General features: G+C 45.7%; 1 protein-coding gene across 4 annotated transcripts in view; it reads right to left on the bottom strand.

Annotated features, from left to right (window-relative positions):
* Window positions 1-6: 6 nt before the first annotated feature.
* Window positions 7-19,219, bottom strand: part of wdr17 (WD repeat domain 17) — a 30,617-nt gene continuing 11,404 nt past the window's right edge. The window contains exons 1-28 of one of the 4 annotated variants that reach the window (XM_046326756.1): window positions 18,825-18,965; window positions 15,687-15,815; window positions 15,282-15,465; window positions 14,399-14,629; window positions 10,570-10,821; window positions 10,185-10,307; window positions 9,519-9,706; window positions 9,143-9,311; window positions 8,221-8,312; window positions 7,803-7,972; window positions 7,415-7,579; window positions 6,954-7,156; window positions 6,419-6,568; window positions 5,794-5,924; window positions 5,362-5,487; window positions 4,987-5,142; window positions 4,536-4,600; window positions 4,250-4,382; window positions 3,950-4,041; window positions 3,683-3,782; window positions 3,212-3,351; window positions 3,072-3,092; window positions 2,764-2,875; window positions 2,330-2,574; window positions 1,968-2,069; window positions 1,748-1,846; window positions 1,380-1,569; window positions 7-897 (exon numbers count right to left, since the gene is read on the bottom strand). In XM_046326756.1, the coding sequence (XP_046182712.1) occupies window positions 778-897; window positions 1,380-1,569; window positions 1,748-1,846; window positions 1,968-2,069; window positions 2,330-2,574; window positions 2,764-2,875; window positions 3,072-3,092; window positions 3,212-3,351; window positions 3,683-3,782; window positions 3,950-4,041; window positions 4,250-4,382; window positions 4,536-4,600; window positions 4,987-5,142; window positions 5,362-5,487; window positions 5,794-5,924; window positions 6,419-6,568; window positions 6,954-7,156; window positions 7,415-7,579; window positions 7,803-7,972; window positions 8,221-8,312; window positions 9,143-9,311; window positions 9,519-9,706; window positions 10,185-10,307; window positions 10,570-10,821; window positions 14,399-14,629; window positions 15,282-15,465; window positions 15,687-15,815; window positions 18,825-18,875 (3,939 nt within the window). In that variant the 5' untranslated portion in view covers window positions 18,876-18,965 and the 3' untranslated portion in view covers window positions 7-777. Of the gene's footprint in view, window positions 898-1,379; window positions 1,570-1,747; window positions 1,847-1,967; window positions 2,070-2,329; window positions 2,575-2,763; window positions 2,876-3,071; window positions 3,093-3,211; window positions 3,352-3,682; window positions 3,783-3,949; window positions 4,042-4,249; window positions 4,383-4,535; window positions 4,601-4,986; window positions 5,143-5,361; window positions 5,488-5,793; window positions 5,925-6,418; window positions 6,569-6,953; window positions 7,157-7,414; window positions 7,580-7,802; window positions 7,973-8,220; window positions 8,313-9,142; window positions 9,312-9,518; window positions 9,707-10,184; window positions 10,308-10,569; window positions 10,822-14,398; window positions 14,630-15,281; window positions 15,466-15,686; window positions 15,816-18,824; window positions 18,966-19,219 lie in introns of those variants that run through there. The other 3 variants (XM_046326757.1, XM_046326759.1, XM_046326758.1) reach the window with 3 other exon arrangements.

The following is a 19,219-nucleotide window of genomic DNA, read 5'->3' as shown; positions in this document are numbered from 1 at the left end:
TCAAACACAGTACTGCACAGACACGATGCTGCTAAGCTGTTTTAATGCGAAAGCAATCAAGTCCTACATCAATTATTTGATTGATTGATGCTAAGCTAAATAAAAGGCTAACAGGTACGTTTCTCTGTATTTGTTTGCTTTCGATCAACTACCACTGTAAGCCTACATCATCATACGCTTTGCTCTTGTACATGTATGTGTGCGGGCTAATTTCTGTAACAAACAGAAATGATGATGCAACATTGCGCAACGTTAAACCAACAGCAATACAACACAAATATGGTATTCATCAGTCAAAATGATGCTGGTGCTATGACCACGAGCATAATAAGAATCACATAGCTCACCGACTTGTCTGTCTGTGTACTGATGTGCACGTGATGGTGTGTCTAAAATCAAGACAGCCGAACTACAATGGTCTCGCTCCTACATAGAAACACTATAACCCGTTTCAACCATGCGAACCCTCTTTGTCCGTGTCTAAGTACGGCAACACGTTTTCTGTGAGAAGCTGTAATACTGATGACTGGATGACTTGTGCTGCACACATTGTAAAACCACATAGAAAAAGCACATAGTGGAGAGAACTCATTTTAAGCATCCTTCCAGCTCTCTTTGTTCGTTCTGGAACGTCCATCCCTTCTTCCTTCTTTCTCTCAGGAAGAGCAGGTGTCGGTCCTGACGTCGACCTTTTACCGTCGTGTGACCTCGGCCTCGGAGGCTGACCAATCAAATGCTATTAGTCCTGTAGCCCATCCTCGTTGGCGAGGCTGGCTCTTAGAAGGGGTTGAGACGGACACCTGTCCCCAGAGGTGAGAAAGGGTTCACTTTGGCCCACATAAGGGCGTCGTTCAATGATATGGCCGATTTACCGTCCTCAAGGAAAAACACAGGGCCCTGTGTGAAGAAAGGAAAAACACAGCACTACTTTTATTCTTCTATCATCATTGACCTTAACATCACCACGGCCTGCAAAACAGTTTAAAGGTTGAAGTAACGTCATCTTTCTCCCCTTGAATCACCAGAGGAAGTGACTGAGACACACTTGAAGCAGAAAGGCACTTGAAATCGTCGCTGTGGATACAGCTTGAGCAGCAATTTACTGATTACCACCCACATAGTGATTACCCACCACTAGGGGACTACAAATAGTAACCACTTATGGGTTATTTATAGCATGGTCCTCTTCATAAGGGGTTAGAAAGCATGGCGGTTTCGGTCTGGGTTGCTGCTGAGCCCTTTGTTTCCCTGACCCAGATTAAGCCTAGTCTCTAACCAAATTCTGTGTCCTCCAAACTGTCCCTTTGTAACCAATGTATTTTTCTGAATACACTTTGATTTATTTAGTATTATTAATTGTTTGATTGTTTGAGGCTGACCTGGATCCTGAGTCCGGTAAAACAGGAGACCTGGACGTCAGAGTGGCTGGGCAGGTTGGAGCCTGTGACATAGTCGGGCCCCTCCAGGCCCCTGAGTGGCTCCTCCTGGAGTCTGTCTAGCAGATGGGCGTGCTCTGCCTTCTGGGCCTCTGACGGAGGGGTGTAAGGAGCCTCATCAGGACCCCTGGAGCTGGGTGACATGGAGACAGAATCAAACAATTCAGACAGGTAAACACCGGTGTGTTTTAATGTCAGACTTTGAACCTCAAACTGTCTTGCTAGTCCAATACTTGGATGTGATGACTAACGTACGGGCCAGAGTAGTGTATATCAGTGTCATGGATTGATAAGACAATTCTTCCACTCACTTGATGAGAGACTGTGTGCAGGCCATCCATGCCTCCAGCTCTACAGAGAGTTGCTCTATCTGTAAGGGAACAGACACCTCTCTCCTCTTCATCAACTGACTGGGGAGGAAGGTGAGAGGTCAGAGATAGGGCTTTTAAATTCAACGTTGAAGCATTAGGTGATGTAGGTTCAACACAGACATTTAGAAAGTGCTCCATACTGTGTTTTTTTGCGTCTTACCTGGTGTACTCGTAAAGTGCAGGAACAATGCTGGAGTATTGTCTTCTGATGGCCAACAGTGCACCGATGTAGCCAGATAGGATGAGCAGCTCACTTCGAGCTCTATAACACAGAAAGAACATCCAAGGTGAGAGGGCTGAGGACCAATCTACAGCAGCAGACATCCTTCTCCAGAGTGTCTTACGGGAGCAATGAGGGTTAAGTGCCTTGCTCAAGGGCACATTGACAGATTTTGTCACCTAGTCGGCTCAGGGATTCGAACCATAAACCTTTCGGTTACTGGCCCAACACTCTTAACCACTAGGCTACCTGCCGAGACCCAGGTGACATTGTCTCACACATTCTGATTCCCGTTCACTTACTCAGTGAACTTGGCAAGTACGAGCCGGTCCGTTCTAATGTAACCCAGAAGGTCCAGGATAGGATGGACAGAGTCTACGGTCCAGTCAGAATCACTCAGCTGTTCTTTGACGTGGGCGATGCCAACAAGCAGGGCTGCCTCGGGTTCTGGACTCATTAGATAGTACTTGACAGCGTTGAAGATGTCTCCCTCGCTGACAGCAGACTCAGCTAACCCCTGACACTCCTCCAGACTGGGAAGACCACACTGAAACAACAACACCAATTATTAACATACATTTTATACTTCAATGTTGTTGTTGACATTGTCATGTCATATTGTCGATAGGTCTATTTCTATGTTTTTCTGTTTAAACAATTAGGACAGGTTTCCCGGACCCAATTTGGACTAAAAAGGATGCTCAATAGAGAATTTCCGCTGAAATTCAGCACCAACTTTTTCATGGATTTGGTCTATCTCCGAGCTGCTCCCAGGGTAGAAGGCACACAGCTTGGCCAGCAGGACCTCGTTGTCTGGGATCATCTGGAGAAGGTCAGCCGCCAGGTCCCTGGGAAGGAGAAGAGTGGTGACATCAGTCCAGTTGTTGGATTGCAGGGGACACATCCACACATCCCTTTGAAAACCTAAGCAGTCTTTAGGAATGAGGTAAGTTACTGTGCAAGACCAGGTACAACCGGATGGAACAATTAATCCAGAATAAAGTCAAATCCTTTATCGCAGTAAACATGAAACATGTATAATACCTGCTTCCAACTGATGGAAACCTACAAGAAATGAGAAGATGGATAAACAAATGCACTCTATATTCACAATCATATGGAGAATATATATATAACCTAGCCTGTCATGTTCATTAGAGTTGAGAGTTGTAATTGGCTCTTACCAGGTGGGTGTGGTCATGTACTTCCTGGCTAGTAGCTCCAGGACGTAGTGAGTGGCCTGATTGGCTGATTCTCCCAACACCAGCCCTACACACACAGCCAGCTCCAGCTCATTACCCCGGATCAGACTGGCCATGGCTAGCTGTGGGGGACACACAACAACATGATAAGTTATGCATCTACTAAATATGCACATTTATGTTCACATTCCTAGGCATTAGTGCTCTGTAGGTTTTTGCTCCAGCCCTACATGTAAACACCTGATTCAGCCAATCAAGGGCCTTGAGGAGCCGCTGATTAGTAGAACCGGGTGTATTGGGAGTATGCAGGAGGGTAGCTCATGACCAGCTTTAGGTTTCAGGTGCACAACTAGCATACGCAACAGTGAATGTTATGTGTGTATTACAAGAGAACATACAGAGAGGATCATATACGTAACCTTTGACGCCATCATGCCCTGTCTGTGTGTTTACCTCAGTGTTGTCCACAGCCAGGTGACAGCAGGCCGCCAGCACAGCACGGCCATCTTGGAAATACCACTCCGCTAGCTCCTTACATACACACTGCAGTAGCCTGGAACAAAAGAGATTACACTTCACACTCACAAGCCTGGGGTCATGAGGGGATATTCAGTTGCCCAGTATGGATGCAATGCACCATGGACAGGATGGTGATTACGTATGCTGTGGAACACACCAACATTAGGCCAAATGGTGTATTTTCATGTGAAAAGGACACACCCGTTATATGCCTGTATGTCGTCGCTGTTTGTAGTGGTTGTATGGTTGATTACGGCGGTCTGAGGCACGTGGATGTTGCCTTCACAAGCTCCCTGTACAAGAACAACAACAAAGGTATGACGTTCGACAGCAATATGGCTGACTGAACCTTCATCAATCCAGATAAGCCAATTAACATGGTGGTAAGTTGTTCTCTCCTTTAGAGAACAGGGGTTCCGATTGGAACCAATACATGTTTTATATTATGTTACTTTGTTTTCTAACTATACAAATAATCATAGGATGCCAATGTTGTCATACCTGAGCCACTAGCAGCGCCTCGTTCAGTTGACCCCTGGCAGTAAAGAAGTTGACCAGCTTCCTCACGTCTCCCGTGGCGATGCAGTACGGGATGACATCGTGGTTTTCTTCCTGCATCAGCTGGTCGGCTCTTCTACGAGGACACATGCATTGAGGAAGGAAGTCAACAACCACTGTTGTGGTTCTAATTGTAAGTCGCTCTGGATGAGAGCGTCTGCTAAATGGCTCAAATGTACACGTAACCATAAAAATGCCTCTTGAATTGACAAACTAACTCAAAACATACCGTTGCATGAGTTTCTTCCAATACTTTATGGATACACCAGGGGCAACTGACAATGCCTTGTCCCACTGACAAATACAGAAAACATGACAGACATCATCATTATGTACAGCAATTAATGCTGTGATTGGTAATTTGACACCCTTTAATGGGGGACATACTGTAATGCCGTATGAGTCCGTGTATTGTTCCTGATACACCCATAGTTGTTCTACACTCTTAGAAAAAAGGTTCTATCTACTACCAAAAATGGTTCTAAGGCTGTCCCTATATGAGAACCCTTTGAATAACCCCTTCTACACGGAACCGAAAAGAGTTCTTCCAGGAACCAAAAAGGGTTCTACCTGGAAGCAAAAAAGGGTTCTACCTATGGGGACAGCCACAGAACCCTTTTGGAACCTTTTTTTTCCTTCTAAGAGTGTAGCCTAGGGCCTATAATGAATCCGTCCATTACCTCTCCCAGTTCCACCATGAGTTCACAGTATCTCTGGATCTGCCCCAGTCTCAGATGGATCTCTGCTGCGTCTCTCAGTCTCTCCTCTTTACTGGGAGCCCCGATCCCCCCGCCGAACTTAGACATCTTCACTATGGTCAACTCCTGGGCCTCAGACTACAGAACAGACACATTGAAATATGTACTGTAAGTGAATAGTCGTGAAACGTTTGATGTTCTTTTGAAAAACGAACCCCTTAGAAATACGATTCATACGCTTGGTCCAAAATCACTCCATCCCCCTTCCTTCGGCCCTAAACCCTTGGATGTTTGCAGATCTGAAGGGACTGGACCATGTGTGAGATGAGACAGTCAGTCAGTCAGTGGTCGACTTACGGTTTTGAAGCGGACCAAGTGTTTCATGTGCATGATGCCCTTGCCGTAGCTCTGGGGAAGCAGACTGTCGTCCTGCCCATTGATCACTGACACCAGGTCCCACAGGTTATGACTGCCCCCTGGTGGCTGGAGGAAATAACATAGAAAAAGTATTCCTAAGCACTTCATAAGAGTAGGTAGTATGTCAAGTACAGTACATAATACATGGTGATTCCAGTAATATGTGCTAGTATTACTACCAAATAGGAGTACTAACTTAGAGATTTATCCATAGGTTATTTGATACCTGATGATGTAAAACTATACCAAGGAACAAACGACTATACTTCCATCAGATTAAAACCATGTGTCTGGACTATGGGAATGGAATAACTAAATGACTGTAAATAGAGTGCTATTCATTTAAGGAAAATTGCGAGTAAATATACTCACAGAGAAACATTCGGAGAACCACCTGAGTTTCTTCACCCGCACTTCACTGGATAGTTTATCCAGCTCCTGCTTGATGTCTCTGGACACCTTCCCACAGAGCAGAGGGGTAGCACCAGGTACCATGGCCCTATCTGGAGGAGAGGAGGGGATATAGTACTATACCATGATGTCATTCAGAATAATGGTTCTTGTGAGGCTATGTCGTGTGTGAACGGATAAATATTTGCGGTATCACTCTCACGGTGGAGACAGTTATGAGCAATCAACATATTGATGTCATGAGTAATCAACACTTCTGTAACAATATAGTCATAGTGACTGATGGGAGAGTGATTTACTGATGAATCCCTAATCCTGGAGTGTATACAGATAGAAATGTAACAAATAGAACTAACACGATTCCTTATTCTACATGGCCAGTGATGTAGAGGTATAAAAAAAAATAGACATGCACACGCTAACCGCATTTCCTGGTGAGTAAAGTTACGCTCCCTATATTTTCAATGCATTTTTTCAGCGAAAGGTGGGTAAACGCTGGCACAAAATAAGGGTGTTTACTTGCCTTAACCTCCACTGTACATGTTCTACACAACACATTTCTTCAGTATCGGAACATCTGACTGACCCGTGTTGCCGATGATGTCATCCCAGCTGTGGTCAGCCAGGACGTTGACCAGGAGCGGAGCGATGAGCGGAGTGAGGGACCACAACCTGACCGTAGAGTCCCGGGAACATGAAGCCATGGTGAACGGACGGCTGGGATGGCAAGTCAGGCCTGGAGGAATCAGATCAGGTTACAGCATTGCAGACACAGTGTCAGTGTAGAAACAGTACCTTACATTTAATTTCACACTCATTGGCCTCTGTAAAGCATAGCAGGTTTCCCCAACTGGTGGTCCGCAGATTATTTTATTTGGCCCCCAAAGTTTTGTTAACAACCCCCCCTCACCCCCCACCCCTCCACCCTCCCACACATAATAGAGAGAGATATGTGATTGTATGCAAACGCAAGCAAGGTTTGAGATGATAATGTTTTAGTCAAATATGATATGTTTGGGCTTCTGGTGGTCAGTTTGCAGTCTAGAAATGATCCTGGGCCTGGGCCTGAGTCTATTTGATGATGGCTGCAGTGTGGTGTTCCTGATTCATTACTGAGGTACCATAAACATCAGCGCCGTGGTCGTAGCAGGTGTCCAGGCAGGTTCCGTCCCTGGTGTCCCAGACTTTAATGGTGTAGTCCCAGCTGCCGCTGGTCAGCAGGTAGGGCACCTCCGTGTTCCACATCAGGCCTCGGACCGGCGCCGTGTGACCACTCAGCACGTTGATACAGGCATCCTGGGTATAATCCCAGATACGCACAGTCCTGGAGAAGGAGGGAGGGAGGGAGGGGTTATATACGGACTCCCATGTACATAATAGAGTGACTACTCAAACCAATGGCATCTGTATTGATAATGATATCATATAACTACCTGTGTATCAGTATCTGGACAAAGTGTTTGCCATGCATTATTCAGGTACTGTTACACATTGGTGGATGTGATAAATCACCCTAATGCAATGTGCTGTGAGACTCAGTGAAAGAACATATATGAATAATGTATTCATGTGCTGCGTGTACCCGTCATCTGAGCCACTGCAGAGAATACCCTCTCGGAGAGGAGACCAGCGCACGTGGAACACCTTGGCCAGGTGACCCGTGAACACCTTGAGTGGCTGGTCAGAACTGGTGGCCAGGTAGTACACACGCACGTTTTTATCCTCACAGCCCGTGGCTATCATGTCTCTGGGAATGGAAAAGAGAGAGAGAGAAAAAAAGAGTGAAAGAGAGAAAGACACAGACAGAAGGAAGGAAGTGAGGAAGGAAGGAAGGAAGGAAGGAAGGAAGGAAGGAAGGAAAAAAGAGAGCGAGAGAAAGGATAGATCTAGTAGAATATAGGTAACTTACTGTATCTTCCAGTATACCTGTTATACAGTAATGAAGGTGAACTACACAAGTGGACTCTTACTTGTTATTCTGGCTCCAGTCACAACCAAACACAGCAGCAGGGTGCTTGTACTTGTGTAAGACCCTGCCGTCGATGGTCCTAATGATGCAAAAGCCGTCGCCACTACATGTGGCTATTCTTTTAGAGTCCTTATGGCTCCATGCGATACAGAAGATACCATTATTCCCATGCTGTTGAGTACACAAGGGAACAAAAAGTCTAAGACGTCAAAATAAATATTGATAAACTAAAGAGATTATTGATAGATCACTCTAATAACCTTTTCACACTATCATGCCGAGCCGAACAAAACTGTGCTGGCTAGTGGATGCGTGACCAGGCTAGCTCAGTACAGCTTGGTTTGGTTTAGCTCGGTTCGGCTCAGTCGTGTCAAAAGCCCTTATGACTGTCGTGTTTTTCGTCAGTGTTGTTGACGTACCTCATTGAATCGTGTGATCATCTTGCCTTTCTTCACATCCCAGATGAATGCACCGTTCCGGGACGTGGCTCCGGCTATGCAGTTCAGGTCTCCTTTCGAAGAACACACACGAAGATAACAAGAGACATATTTACGACATCCAAATGAACGAACGCAAGAAAGCGCAACATGTTTCATAACTGGTTTGAATCATAAAAAAAGTGCTTCTTAATTTATATTCAGTAAATCATTATTAATGCATAGACGCAAGCTTCAATGGAAAGTGCGCACAGAAATATGAAGCAACCATGTAAAAAAAAACACGCTCAATTCTTGAAATCAACGGGCATTATTTGAGCTGAAGCGAGAAAAAATTAACTGACTACAATGTTTTTGTCTTGATATATTAAGAAATGCATACTGTGTTATTTTTTGGCATGTTTACCTGCCTACAATATCCACTGTACTGTGCAGAGATAGCAAGACTAGTAATTCAATAGGGGGACTTGTTAGCTACTACTGTTAGCTAGCTAGATAGCCACGAAGAATTGGTAGCGAGCTACCGATGAAGAATTGACATCAACCTTGCATAACATTCGATTTAGGTCCTTTTTGCCTGTTAAACTGTCTGGTTAGCTAGATTATTACGACTCACATATAGCTAGCTGATAGTTGTGAAGTAAAACATTTGCTTTGTGTATATCTTGTATCGTCTCTATTGTTGCCATTGTCCTGGCTGGAAGAAGGTTCACTGAATGGGGAGGTGCAGCGTGAGGTAGTACAGTAGGGGGGTGCTTCTCAAATGTCATGTTTTATGCATTCTCCACACTCTCGTCCTCGGGGAATGCACTCGGAGCACCAGAGTGTGGAACGATTGGTACAATGCATATTGAGAAACACCCAAAGTTTTATGGTCTGTGTGTGTTCTCTCCCCATGTCTTACCAGGAGCCCAGGACAGAGAGTAGACCACACCCTCGTTGCCGGGAGACGTATAAACCGCTGTGAGGGTGTTGATGTCCCACACCTTAATGGTCCCGTCAAACGAGGCTGTCGCCAACAGGTTGGGGTCGTCTGGCTTGAACTTACAGTCAAATATGGTCTCAACGTGACCCTGAGAACAACATATTGTTTCATGGTCAGGTCTTCTTCAACATGAACTGGATTGGGAGATATGTACAACAGAAATGCAGACACAAACAGGAAATAGAAGAACGCCCTTAGCATCATCCCAATTTCCCTACCTCCCTTGCTACCACTTGTCCTCCCTTCTTTTCACCCCCCCAATCTCTTCCCCTTCCTCCCTCCCTCCCTCCCTCACCAGGTCTCGTAGGAAGTCCCACTTCTTGGCTCCCATGTCGTAGAGCCCCACCCCTCCATCCATGAAGCAGCAAACAGCGTGGCCCGGGGGGAGGGAGAAGGCCTGGTTCTGGGATAGAGTAGGAGGAGGAACAGCCTCACTGGTGGATGATGTGTAGTGGCTCTTTGTCGGGGAGATGGAGCTCAAGGCTGAAAAGAGGGTAGGAGGCAAATAATGGCGGGCCAGGAGGGGCCAGGAGGGGTCAGGTGATGGCAAGAATGGGGAAAAAACACACAAAAGTTACAGTTTTTCCAAGAGATATTGCAATCTTATTTCACAAGATCAGTCATTCATATCCAAAACTCTGAAGTTATTGTTCCCTTTTAGAAAAAAGGGATCCAAAAAGGTTCTTCCGCTGTCCCTATAGTGTAACCCTAGGTAGAACCCTATTGGGTTCCATATACAACTCTCTGCGGAAAGGGTTGTACATGGAACCCAAAAGGATTATGCCTTGAAACAAAACGGTTTTACCTCGAACCAAAAAGGGTGTCTTCAAAGGGTCCTCCTATTGGGACAGCTGTAGATAGCACCTTTATTTCTAAGAGTCTAAGAGTGTGCTGCAGACTGTGGATTCTACCCTAATCTGTGGATTATCAGAGCTAATGTGTGTGTGTGTCAGATGCTTACATTTCTTGGCTGGGGGAGAGTTTAACACATGTAAAGCATGGAAGCCGGTCTTCTTCAGTTTAAAGTTGTCCAGCGGTGTAGATCTGGACACGTTCCATATCCTCAACACACCGACTTGAGAATCTGGGAACAGAAGGAACATGTTGGAACAGTTCTAAAGGCCTGAGCCTTACACACCTGACCTCTAGCTACCTACACTGATAAACATACCCTACCCCGTGTAAAGAACAAACCCAGGGCTGTGACCTTACCGTAACCCACAGCACCCTATGTCTTTACCTCTAGTGATGAACAGGCCGGGGGCACTGGGGACCCAGCTTTCCCCTCCCCCTGCACCCTAACCCATTGTACCCTACCCGTAAACCCTACCCCAATGTGTCCTTACCTCCAGTGATGAACATGCCGGGTGCACTGGGAACCCAGGCCAGACACTGTACAGAGGCAGCTGAACTGGGGAAGCAGAAAGTAGTGACACAGGTGAGCCCCTCTGAGTCGACCATTCTGATGCCATTATGCTGGTTGGCCACTAGGAGGTAGTCTGTAGACAGGGGATCCCACTCCAACGCTGTGACCGGGTCCTCCTCGTCCGTCCCCTCTAAAGACTCCGGGCGCAACACGTGCTTCTGGTTTTTAGATCCTAGGACAGGAGAGGAGACCTGCTGCATCAACTGACTAAATGAAGTCACCACAGCCCCTAATGAAATACCTGGAGGTACCAAATAAAGGTTCTCATGTGGAAGAAACAGTCAACAAATACATATTTAAAGGTTGTGGTTTTTCTTCCTGGAACTGATTCTACTGATAGCAGCTATTTCGAAGTAACTCTTTTGTTACTGAGAATTTTCCTGCATAGCAGGAAATGCAAAAACTTGTATTGTATTCAAGGTTTTAAAAGGCTTCTATAGTATGTCATTTTCACTTCAAATTTTCAGTCTTGATTTGCCCTAACAAAAAATGTATCAAGCTCTACAAAATATATCCATGAATTATAATCCACATAATAATTCACATTTCCTGTTGCTGCAGGATTATTTTCCTGCTGTAGCAAACTGGCTCAAATTAAGATCCTACATCTGTACTTGCAATAATTGTAATATGTGGTTGTTTTTCTGCTAGCTAAATGACTCAAATGTAAAATTCTTTGTAATAGGGAAGCACATGCCCGGTTCTTGCCAGATCTTGCCCAGCCCAATTGAGATGCAGCCACAGTCTAGAATGTCCATAGTCTATTGAGGTATGGATGTGTACTCAGTAAGGATGTGTATTGTGAGTACGAATGTGTACTGAGTATGGATGGTATGGATGTTTACCAAACTCACTAAAAGTGGCAGGGATAAAGCCTCTCTTGAAAAAGCCAAACCATGACCCAGAAAATATAAAAAACTATCGGCCTATCTCGAATCTCAAATTGAGAAAAATCTCAAAATTCCTGAAGTCAAACAATGTATATGAAACGCTTCAGTCTGGTTTTAGACCCCATCATAGCAATGAGACTGCACTTGTGAAGGTGGTCAATTAACTTTTAATGGCGTCAGACCGAGGCTCTGCATCTTTTTATTTGACCTTTATTTAACTTGGCAAGTCAGTTAAGAACAAATTCTTATTTTCAATGACGGCTGGCTGTTCAGGGGCAGAACGACAGATGCTTTTCTTAGTCAGCTAGGGGATTCGATCTTGCAACCTTTCCATCACTAATCCAACACTCTAACCTCTGGGCTACCTGCCACCCTGCCCCGCCCACTAGGCTACCTATCTGTCCTCGTGCTCCTAGACCTTAGTGCTGCTTTTGATACCATCGATCACCACATTCTTTTGTAGAGAGTGGAAACCCAAATTGGTTTACACGGACAAGTTCTGGCCTGGTGTAGATCTTATCTGTCAGAAAAATATCCGTTTGTCTCTGTGGATGGTTTGTGCTCTGACAAATCAACTGTAAATTCCGGTGTTCCTCAAGGCTCCGTTTTGGGATCACTATTGTTTTCACTATATAATTTACCTCTTGGTGATGTCATTCGGGAAACATAACGTTAACTTTCACTACTATGCAGATGACACACAGCTGTACATTTCGATGAAACATGGTGAAGCCCCAAAATTGTCTTCCCTGGAAACCTGTGTTTCAGACATAAGGAAGTGGATGGCTGCAAATGTTCTACTTTTAAACTCGGACAAAACATATATGCTTGTTCTGGGTCCCAAGAAACAAGAGATCTTCTGTTGAATCTGACAATTAATATTGATGGTTGTACAGTTGGCGCAAATAAAACTGTGAAGAACCTCGGCATTACTCTGGACCCTCTCTCTTTTGAAGAACATATCAAGACTTTTCCAAGGACAGCTTTTTTCCATTTACGTAACATTGCAAAAATCAGAAACTTTCTGTCGAAGAATGATGCAGAAAAATGCTTTTGTCACTTCTAGGTTAGACTACTACAATGCTATATTTTGCGGCTACCCGGATAAAGCACTAAATAAACTTCAGTTAACACGGCTGCTAGAATCTTGACTAGAAACAAAACATGTGATCATATTACTCCAGTGCTAGCCTCTCTACACTGGCTTCCTGTTAAGGCAAGGGCTGATTTCAAGGTTTTAATGCTAACCTACAAAGCATTACATGGGCTTGCTCCTACCTATCTTTCCGATTTTGTCCTGCCGTACATACATACACGTACGCTACGGTCACAGACGCAGGCCTCCTTACTGTCCCTAAAATGTCGAAGCAAACAGCTGGAGGCAGGGCTTTCTCCTATAGAGCTCAATTTTTATGGAATGGTCTGCCTACCCATGTGAGTGACGCAGACTCGGTCTCAACCTTTAAGTCTTTATTGAAGATTCATCTCTTCAGTAGGTCATATGATTGAGTGTAGTCTGGCCCAGGAGTGTGAAGGTGAACGGAAAGGCACTGGAGCAACGAATCACCCTTGCTGTCTCTGCCTGGACGGTTCCCCTCTCTCCACCGGGATTCTCTGCCTCTAACCCTATTACAGGGGCTGAGTCACTGGCTTACTGGTGCTCTTCCATGCCGTCCCTAGGAGGGGTGCGTCACTTAGAGTGGGTTGAGTCACTAATGTTATCTTCCTGTCCGGGTTGGCTACCACTTCGGTTGTGCCATGATGGAGATCTTTGTGGGCTATACTCGGCCTTGTCTCAGGATGGTAAGTTGGTGGTTGAAGATATCCCTCTAGTGGTGTGGGGGCTATGCTTTGGCAAAGTGGGTGGGGTTATATCCTGCCTGATTGGCACTGTCCGGGGGTATCGTCAGACCGGGCCATAGTGTCTCCCGACCCCTCCTGTCTCAGCCTGGAGTATTTCTCCTGTCTTATCCGGTGTCCTGTGTCAATTTAAGTATGCTCTCTCTAATTATTTCTGTCTCTTTTCTCTCTTTCTTTCTTTCTTTCTATCTTTCTTTCTCTCAGAGGACCTGAGCCCTAGGACCATGCCTCAGGACTACCTGGCCTGATGACTCCTTGCTGTCCCCAGTCCACCTGACCATGCTGCTACTCCAGTTTCAACTGTTCTACCTGCAGCTATGGAACCCTGACCTGTTCACCGGATGTGCTACCTGTCCCATACCTGCTGTTTTCAACTCTCTAGAGACAGCAGGCGTGGTAGAGATACTATGAATGATCGGCTATGAAAAGCCAACTGACATTCACTCCTTAGGTGCTGACCTGTTGCACCTTCAACAACCACTGTGATTATTATTATTTGACCCTGTTGGTCATCTATGAACATTTGAACATCTTGGCTATGTTCTGTTATAATCTCCACCCGGCACAGCCAGAAGAGGACTGGCCACCCCTCATAGCCTGGTTCCTCTCTAGGTTTCTTCCTAGGTTCTGGCCTTTCTAGGGAGTTTATCCTAGCCACCGTGCTTCTACACCTGCATTGCTTGCTGTTTGGGGTTTTAGGCTGGGTTTCTGTACAGCACTTTGTGACATCAGCTGATGTAAGAAGGGCTTTATAAATAAATTTGACTGATTGATTGACTATCCTTAGACTATTGAGATGCAGCCTTTGTCTAGACTATCTATAGGTTATTGAGATGCAACCTCAGTCTAGACCATCTATAGACTATTGAGATGGTGCCTCAGTCTAGACTACCTAGAGACTATTGAGATGCAGCCTCAGTCTAGACTATCTTTAAACTATTGAGATGCAGCCTCAGTCTAGACTATCTTTAAACTATTGAGATGATGACTCAGTCTTACCTGGCTGGAAGATAGAGAGGCTCCCGTCCGTGTGTCCAAACACCACCTTGCCCTTTTTGACGGGGTGCCAGCGGAACAGACAGATATCAGACAGGAAGCTGTGTGCCTCCTTGTGGATGGTGACGCCGGCGTCCAGCCCGCTGATGGCCCACAGATAGAGAGGGCCCCGGTGGGACACAAACGCCACGCCGTCACCTGCGTTCCAGCACCAGCTCAGAGACGCTGGGATGCCTGGGTGATGGTTCACAAGGGTTGGAGACACATTAGATACACTCACACGTGCACACACACACGCACGCACGCACGCACACACACACACACACACACACACACACACACACAAAGAAAACACACACACAAACAAACACACACATTCACCCCCCCACCCGCCCACACACACTCTCTCTCTCCTAGAAAAACAAATAACACCAAACCACCCAGTTGTCAGCCATCTCCCTCCTGATAGGAGTCAGTGTAGCAGCAACAATAGCCAGTCCTAATGACATTACTAAGCACACAAACACTTCACTACACTGAGTCACCCTCCCAAGGCAACCCAACCTACTCTCTCTAGCCTCTCTGACACGTCTCCCATCAGTAATGTCTAAAGAGTAGCCTACTCCCAGGTAAACTCCCTTACCACTGGTCCACAGTCATTCCTCATTTCCATTCTGATGATTGATCAGAACCAGTATCTTTTGCGTTATACAGACCAGGTGTCTCTATAGTTCAGTACATTTGGTGTTATCTAGTCTGGCCACAGCTTTCCGCTCCACCTTGTTTCACTCTGTTTCAAAACGTTTTCTCCCTACTGAACACGCACCTCTGGCCCACCCACTCCCCTGTACATCTGCCTCCACTGGGCATAGTTCATTATCAGTACCTTTGGTGTTATCCAGCCTGGCCACAATCTTCTGCTCTGCCACGTTCCAGATGATGAGCAGGTTGTCAGCGCTGGCGCTGGCAAACACCTCGGGGTTGTGTGGGCACCACGATATGGCCGTGATGGTCTTCTTGTGCTCTGACATGATGGCTCGAAGCTTGAACTCATTGTATCTGTGGTCCAACTGCATGGGTGCAGATACATTGGTATTGGTGTTGCATATGTAAACAGATGGAGTGGCAGAGATAACGATAGATAAGGAAAACGTCAATGACAGAAATCACTTGCAGATTAGACATCTCTTTTGAATGTCCTTTCAACAGAGAAGTGAGAGAGCACACGCAAAGAGAGACGCGCGCACGCCAACGCACACACACACACACCGATGTTTGCCAAGCTAATTACCTGGTAGACATATATAGCAAGTGTTGCACAGTAAGCGAACCGGTCTTCACTGGCAGCACACACATCTTTGTTCCAGGGCTGGCACCCGGCAGCCAGCAGGCCCACCTGTTTCACCTGGGACATCTTTATCTGCAACACACAGAGAACAGGAGGAGATGGACTACACCAACACACAGGCAATGATCTGTGATTCTTATTCATGGCTTGAGGGATACATTCAGGTCTAAAGTATGTTCTGTTCTCATGTACTGTACATCAGTCTTGCATTTCAGAACCGATAATACATTAAAATGGCTTACTATTTAGCTGTAATAGACCATTCTCACAATAACAGCACAGTTGCCTTAAATGCGTACTGATAAGAAACGTAGTTTGACATTTCACATGGAGTGCCAGTCACTTTGTAAGCAAACATATACGAGAGATGTTGTACATGAATCAGTGAAAACACCAGCATGTAAACTCAGCAAACTCTCACTGTCAACTGTGTTTATTTTCAGCAAACTTAACATGTGTAAATATTTGTATGATTCAACAACTGGGACATAAACTGAACAGGTTCCACAGACATGTGACTAACAGAAATTGAATAATGTGTCCCTGTTCAAAGGTGGGTCAGACTCAAAAGTAACAGTCAGTATCTGGTGTGGCCACCAGCTACATTAAGTACTGCAGTGCATCTCCTCCTCATGGACTGCACCAGATTTGCCAGTTCTTGCTGTGAGATGTTACCCCACTCTTCCACCAAGGCACCTGCAAGTTACCGGACGTTTCTGGGGGGAATGGCCCTAGCCCTCACCCTCCGAGCAATGGAATTGAGATCATCAGGGCTCTTCGTTGGCCATGGCAGAACACTGACATTCCTGTCTTGCAGGAAATCACGTACAGAACAAGCAGTATGGCTGGTGGCATTGTCATGCTGGAGGGTCATGTCAGGATGAACCTGCAGGAAGGGTACCACATGAGGGAAGAGGATGTCTTCCCTGTAACGCACAGCGTTGAGATTGCCTGCAATGACAACAAGCTCAGTCCGATGATGCTGTGACACACCACCCCATATCGTGACGGACCCTCCACCTCCAAATTGATCCCGCTCCAGACTACAGGCCTCGGTGTAACACTCATTCCTTTGACAATAAACGCAAATCCCACAATCACCCCTGGTGAGGCAGAACCGCGACTCGTCAGTGAAGAGCACTTTTTGCTAGTCCTGTCTGGTCCAGCGACAGTGGGTTTGTGCCCATAGGCGAAGTTGTTGCCTGTGATGTCTGGTGAGGACCTGCCTTACAAGAGGCATACAAGCCCTCAGTCCAACCTCTCTCAGCCTATTTGCGGACAGTCTGAGCTGTGAAGATATTTGGATTTTTATGAATTATCTTTGAAAGACAGGGTCCTAAAAAAGGGGACGTTTCTTTTTTTTGCTGAGGTTATGTTGGTATCACACAGAGGAGGCACACAGCAACAGCAACAGCCTTGAGACAGTCAGATTCCCCCTATTTTGCCATGGTGCCCTGAGGACAACAATACAACAAATTCAAAATGATCAATACAAATAAAATAAACTACAAATTACAGAATCAACACTGCAGCTTCAAACGCCACAAATACAATTAATAACATGAAATCCAAACCGTTTCAATTATCATTAGATTCATTCAACATTAAAGTCCTGAATTGCCCTACAGGCGCTAGAGAGTCAAGGTGTACATGTAGTGAGTTTTGTAGGCTATTCCAAAAAATGGGGTGGACTAAAACTGAAGGAGGATTTACTTAGATCGATAAGTACTAGTGGAACCTTGAGAGTTAACCATCCCTGTGAACGGGTTTGGTGTCGCGCATTTGACATTTTGAACAGTACGTTTGGTAGGTCAGAACCTTTACGGGACCGCTTTCCCTATACCAGGACGGTTGTCGCTCAATATGCTGGCTTTGTAAGCAAAAAAGGGAGTAATGAAGGCACCTAGGGCACTCTAATGAGGACCAGCCAACCTTTCGATACAGGATGAAGTGACACGTAGTAAAACTGTAACTTGTGATAAAGTGAAGGGCGCTGTGGTCGACGGCATCCAAAGGTTTAAGAGTAGCGGCTGCTGCATTCCCATAAATGGTGTCACCGTGGTCGACGGCATCCAAAGGTTTAAGAGTACCGGCTGCTGCATTCCCATAAATGGTGTCACCGCGGTCGACGGCATCCAAAGGTTTAAGAGTAGCGGCTGCTGCATTCCCATAAATGGTGTCACCGCGGTCGACTGCATCCAAAGGTTTAAGAGTAGCGGCTGCTGCATTCCCATAAATGGTGTCACCGCGGTCGACGGCATCCAAAGGTTTAAGAGTAGCGGCTGCTGCATTCCCATAAATGGTGTCACCGCGGTCGACGGCATCCAAAGGTTTAAGAGTAGCGGCTGCTGCATTCCCATAAATGGTGTCACCATATGTTTCTTAAACGTCAAATTACTGTCAATCCAAAAGCCCAGATAATTATAGGCGGGAACCTGCTCGATTAAAGAACCATCCAATGCATAAATGTGTGAGCCATCTCAAATATTTCTACGAGAATTAGAAAACAGCATACATTTAGTTTTACCGGCATTAAGTACCAATTTTAAATCGACAAGGTCCTTCTGCAAGGAGACTAAATCAGATTGCAGCTCCAACAAAACCTGGTCAGCCGTAGCGGCAGTAGTCTGTACATAACAGTGACATCTGCATACAGATGAATGTTACCGGTTTTTGCAGATAGATCAATATTATTTTTATAAATAGTAAAGCGGACAGGTCCCAAAATCGACCCCTGTGGGACGCCTTTAGTAATATCAAGGTAAGTTGACTTGACACTATCAGAAAGCACACATAGTGTCCTGTCTGACAGAAGGTTGTACACTCAACTTTCGTGCCAGTTCCACTACTCTTAAACCTTTGGATGCCGTCTACCCTTGTGCACTTCGCTTTATAACAGGTGACAGTTCCTGCATCCAGTATCAAAAGGTTGGCTGGTCCTCATTAAAGTACATTGACAAAGCGCATCGACAGAAACGTATCGACAAAACACATTGACAAAACGCATAGACAAAACACAGCTTGACTCCTCCCCTTCTCTCTCCTTCCCTTGTTCTATCTCCTCCTCCCCCTTTTCCCTACCTTTACGTCGGCATTGTTCTTAGTGTACCACTCCAGATTGTCTGTGTCCATTTTCCAGAAGGATCCCTTCACCCTCCAATCTCTCCAAAGCAAGATTAACAAAGCTCTCTGTTAGAGGGAAGGTAGCGAGCTAACAGATTGACAAGGCTCTCTGAGAGCGAAGGTAGCTAGCTAACAGATTGACAAGGTTCTCTGTTAGAGGGAATGTAGCTAGCTAACAGATTGACAAGGTTCTCTGTTAGAAGGAATGTAGCTAGCTAAGCTTACAGAGCTGAGGTGTGGTGATGTTGTCACAGCGAAGACAGAGCCGGCGAGTGAAGAGAGGGGAGCCTTGTGTGTTCGTCTCAGAGATAGAGACGGAGGAGTGTGTGTATGTGTGCGTGTGTGTATGACTG

Source organism: Oncorhynchus gorbuscha, linkage group LG24 (genome assembly GCF_021184085.1).
Source record: "Oncorhynchus gorbuscha isolate QuinsamMale2020 ecotype Even-year linkage group LG24, OgorEven_v1.0, whole genome shotgun sequence".
Classification (NCBI taxonomy): domain Eukaryota; kingdom Metazoa; phylum Chordata; class Actinopteri; order Salmoniformes; family Salmonidae; genus Oncorhynchus; species Oncorhynchus gorbuscha.
Note: the sequence above shows the minus strand (reverse complement) of the source record. Positions and strands in the feature narration are given on the sequence as shown.